This window comes from Perna viridis, chromosome 4 (assembly GCF_037379345.1).
Source record: "Perna viridis isolate PV_CMFRI_1.1 ecotype Kerala chromosome 4, ASM3737934v1, whole genome shotgun sequence".
In the NCBI taxonomy this organism is placed as follows: domain Eukaryota; kingdom Metazoa; phylum Mollusca; class Bivalvia; order Mytilida; family Mytilidae; genus Perna; species Perna viridis.
Genome location: NC_142448.1, coordinates 40,752,804 through 40,757,923, shown reverse-complemented (window position 1 = coordinate 40,757,923; position 5,120 = coordinate 40,752,804). Strand labels below are relative to the sequence as shown.

The following is a 5,120-nucleotide window of genomic DNA, read 5'->3' as shown; positions in this document are numbered from 1 at the left end:
TTTTTTTATCTTTATTTTCTTTTTGTTCACACATCTTATATTTGCACTGTTACATTGAACAACATATTACTATTCTAAGTTTTTTTCCTTTACAAGAAACTTAATTGAAATGGTACACTAAATTTGTGTGCAATTAAAATAAAATGTACTTATGACAAGAATTAATAGTAAATACTTCTTCTACTGATGTAAAGTTAGGGGCTTTGCCTTATTTAAGTGGCATGTCGTTTCAGTACCAAATCAGTGCTTAAAGGTCTTAAAGTTTAGGCCTCGGTTTTATTTGAAGGCCTGATGTTTTACTAACAAATTCAATAATTAAATTTTATATATGACAAATAAGAAACATTGATGCAGATTTAAACTTTCATCATTACAGACCCTCTTGCTTTCCGTTTAGTAATTAAAGTTAATCAAAATAAGTCCGGATCGTAAATCCGATACCGATGTTCATAGTATGAAAAGGTAAATTCTGCAGATAATTTTAGTTCTTTGTCGCGATCCATTCCTCTTTCGTCTACCCCGGACTTAGCTTTTTATGGGCAACTCAGCTAATGTTTACCATACCAATTCACCTGGTCCATGCTCTTAGTATTTTGTTGAGTCCGAACTGTTATTTACTTTTATTGCTTTGAACGTATTATTTTGGTTATTTTATGTTCTTTATTGTGTGTGTCCGTTTTCCCTGTCTTGTTTTTGTACCTGCGGGTAATCATTATTCTGATTTCCACTAGAATCTTGGTTTCCTTGATTACTCTTTCACACAACTGTGTTCATAACTCTGCTGGTGGATTTTATCCCCGTAAAATAATTTATGTTTTTAACAAGAGGAGTAAAAGAAAAAAACAAAAACTGGTTTGGACGTCGCCCCGGCCAGTGTGGGTTTAAAGGTCATGAAAAACGTTCATTTCATCCAGTACCATTTGTCAACAAATGCATAGATGCATTTGTATAATATTATAACATGCAAATATAGTCCGTTTCAGTTGCGTCATTACAAGAGATTTAAACAGCGTGGAAAAAAAAGAATTGGATAAAACGAGAACAAAAAGACATTTGTTCTCTGTCAGATTGGGTAAAGCCTGTGAGGTCTTTAATTTTGAAACATATGGAAGTTTTAAGTTGTACTCCATGGAACATTCAAACTAACTGTTGTTCCAATTGGTCTAGTAGTGTCAGAGTAGATGAGTTTTGAAAAATTGTTAACGACGACTACGATGGATGCAAGTGATGGCAAGAGCTCACCTAGCCTTCTTGCTTGTGAGCTATAGATATCATTTCATGATTATAGAACGCAGAGGACGCTTACCCTACCGGTGCACCTGGTCCATGCTCCCAGTTTTTATTGAAGTTGAGTCCGAGTTGCTCATTTACTTTTGTTACTTTGTATGTGTAATTTTGGTTGCCTTGTGTTCTTTGTTGTGTATGTCTGTTTTCCATGTCTGGTCTTTGTCCCTGGATTGCATTCTTTTGATTACCGTTATAACTTTGGTTCCCTTGATTACTCTAGTAATTAATACAAAACATGTTTTCTTCAATTTTATGAAAAGCTTTAAAATTATATAGAACTACAAAACGTAGTTAAAACTGTTAAAGATAAATGTGACTTTCTAATACGTGGTTTCTTCAAGGCGAAATGATCCAATTTTATAGGCCAAATCCATAAACAAAACAAAACAAAACAAAACAAAAAACAAATGTCACCGTATAGATTGTAAAGGGGGGATGTATTTGATATAGTTATTATGTAGATCGTATGCATATATGATCCGTACTTGAATTTGATAGATTATTAGTTGTTTATAATCTAGAAGGGGGATGTTTTGTTTATATGTTATCAATCACTCATCATATCATTCGTCATTCATTCATATTCATCATGACGTACATGTATTTGTAATCATCATGACGTACATTTAATCAATACGACATGAACTATATTTTGACTTTATACAGTATCGACATTCCCGCGCCACGGGCACTGCATGTCTTACTAACAAAATATTATAAAATCAATAACAATTGAAAATTTGCGCACTCCACAATAGTCGACGGAGGACGCAAGTCGCCGTTCAGGTACGAATATTTATTGATTAAGAAATTTATTTCATTTCTAAAATATTTTATTTGGAAACTTTATTATTCAATGAGATAAAGTTTAATAAGATTGATAGTAAGTAAATTGGATAAACGTTTTAGCTATTTGGAATTCATATAGTTTCAATTTGACAATAATCATTATTCTTTAGTTTAATAATATTTCATTTCAATTTCCGTAATTCATTTTCACAAATTTATGCAAAGTTAAAATTCGTATAGTTCATTCATTTCATGTTAGTTTATCATTCAATATCGGCAAATGATAGTTTTTGTGCATCGATACTCCGTAAATACACATTTATGGAATGTGTAGATCTTGTGCATTATTTTCAGGTTACGCTGTATTTGGCAAACATGTATATGTTTATTTTCAGACGAATAAAGTTAAATTACCAGGACGACTTTTTATGCAGCCATAATACAAATATTTTGCCGATGTCCCGGCCCTTGTATTTTGACCTGCGACAAATGGAGGTTCCACCGAGATCAGCTATAGTCCATGGTAATAATGGTACAACTTTATTAATGGTACTACTTTATAATGGTACAACTTTATTAATGGTACTACTTTAATGGTACAACTTTATTAATGGTACTACTTTAATGGTACAACTTTATTGGTACAACTTAAAATTACCAAATTTCAACTTTAACCACATATGTTCCGGAACCACGACAAACGGTATTGGTAAAATGGTTGGGATCCATACAAGAATTCCAGCAAATTAGCCGTCCGTATAATTATGAGAAGACATGGTTAAAGTATTAAAATTAGATTAATTGTGGGAAAGTCAACATAATTACAAACCATTTATGTATTTGCGCAGACTTTATTTCAACAAAACATAGTTTCGTAACATTGAAAGAAATTACAAACAGTATGCAACTGGAGTCAGTCCGATACCGTAATAGGAGTCGAACGATGTGCAGTTCCTTTTAATTTGCCGATAAGCAATTTGCGTTACATGATATGATGTATAGACGCCAGCGACAGGTCAACTGAGGACATTTTGCCGAAACATAAATATTTACAATTTTATTCATTTATATTGTGTACATGTGTTTATGTATTGATGTTTTATGAATATTGATATTTTAATTATATTTATCAGATTTATGAATTAATCTGCACACTGAGCACTGTAGATGTAATCACTCTCAAGCATGTCTGCCGCGACAGTTTCGACTGACATTGACTGATTATTGGTAAGTATCATCATTGTTCATTTCATTTTCATTGATCATTTTGCATGTTGAATTTATATTTGAGTTTAGTAACTCTATTAGTTATTATGGCATCGGGTGGCAAAGAGACACACAAGGAAGAGCAAAAGAGTAGTATTGAAAGTATTAGTGAAGAGAAAATAGCTCTTATGATCGATATTATTAATCGACATTCAGATTACAAAGTTGTTACATCTGAAGAGTTCGATAGAATGAAACATATTCCTTCTGCATTTGTAACTAGTAACCCAGCAGTAAGGAGCAGGCAAACGCCTACACATACCCCACCCCCTATTCATGATTTTCATGCCACAATGGCACATGATAATCCTGGTGTGTCTCAAGCTAAACCTAGAATACCAATATTTTCTGGGGAAGAGAAAAGCGAAGTGAATTTTGACGTATGGAAATACGAAGTCAGATGTATTATTAGAGAAGGGAATTATAGCGATATTATTTTGCGACAGAGTATACGTGGGTCTTTGAAGGGGAAAGCAAGAAGTTTGCTACTTTCATTGTCCGATGACGCTACACCGTCCCAGATTATAGATAAACTTGAAGGGGTCTATGGGAATGTGTTTAGTAGTGAAGCATTACTGCAGAGATTTTATAGTGAAAATCAACAACCAAATCAATCAGTTGCTGAATATGGTATGCAATTAGAGGGTTTGATACAATTGGCTGTTGAAAAGGGTCAAATAAATCCTGCAGCTAAGAATGAGATGCTTCGGTCAAAATTTTGGTCTGGTTTGAGAGATCCATCATTGAAAAATGCTAGTAGATATAAGTATGATACTGTAATGGATTTTGATCAGTTAAGAAAAGAAATAAGATCAATAGAACTTGACTTATCTAATTATCAAAGGTCTAAAAGTACTGAGAAAAAGATACAACAACAAGCTTCGATTACTCAATCAGATAAACTAGATGAAGTATCGAAATCGTTGAAATCTCTGAACAAGAAAATAGAATCTATTGAAGATGAACTTAAAAAGTTGAAAGAGTCGAATAGAAATGAAAAACAAAATCAAAATGGAAAAGGGTCAGGACAGGGTTATAGAAGTTATAGAGGTTATAATAGTAGAGGTACGAATAGAGGTCAGAGAGGTAGTTTCGGAGGTAGAGGAAACTATAATAATAGTTACAACAACCAAGGTCAGAATAAATCCGATAATTTAAACGGATAAAGGTCTCGGTTGAAGGACGAACACGTGACTTTACACAAAAGGTTTCAGAAACCTTTAGTCCTAAAGAAAGTTATGATAAAGATCAACAAAGTCTGTTAGATAGAATGGTTGGAAAAGCTAATGAGGCAAATATCATTGTCAATAATGTTAAATGTAGGGCATTGATCGATAGTGGTTCAATGATTTCAACAATTTCAAGCTCAATGTTGAATAAATTGAAACCAGTACCTGAATTACGGGATCTGAGTGAATTATGTCTAACTGTCAATGTAGCAGGTGGCGCTGTTTTGCCATACCAAGGTTATATCGAGGCCAAAGTTAAGGTCAGTTTTATGTCACAAGATGAGGTTTATGTACCTCTATTAGTTGTTTCTCCGACTGAATACAATCAGAATGTTCCCATTGTAGTAGGGACAAATATAATCAAGCTTTTCCATATGTGTATGTCTGAGGATAATACTCAAGGTATTCCGAAAGAATGGAATTTAGCATTTAGTACTCTGACCGAATCAATTGTAGGTAAAGTTAAATCTACAAACAGAAAGCCCTTAAGGCTAAAACCCATGTCAGTCATGACGATTAATGGATTAGCTAAATCCAAGGTTTCATGTG

General features: G+C 33.4%; 1 protein-coding gene across 2 annotated transcripts; it reads left to right on the top strand.

Moving 5' to 3' along the window:
* Window positions 1–1,690: 1,690 nt before the first annotated feature.
* On the top strand, window positions 1,691–4,508 carry LOC148620091 (uncharacterized). 2 transcript variants are annotated; one of them, XM_088580672.1, is made up of 2 exons: window positions 1,691–2,828; window positions 3,210–4,508. In XM_088580672.1, exon 2 carries the CDS (start codon window positions 3,348–3,350, stop codon window positions 4,506–4,508), a length of 1,161 nt encoding a protein of 386 aa, XP_088436798.1. In that variant the 5' UTR covers window positions 1,691–2,828; window positions 3,210–3,347. The 2 variants fall into 2 exon arrangements, with proteins under 2 accessions (XP_088436798.1, XP_088436797.1); XM_088580671.1 differs by having other exon boundaries at window positions 1,691–2,859.
* Window positions 4,509–5,120: the final 612 nt, after the last annotated feature.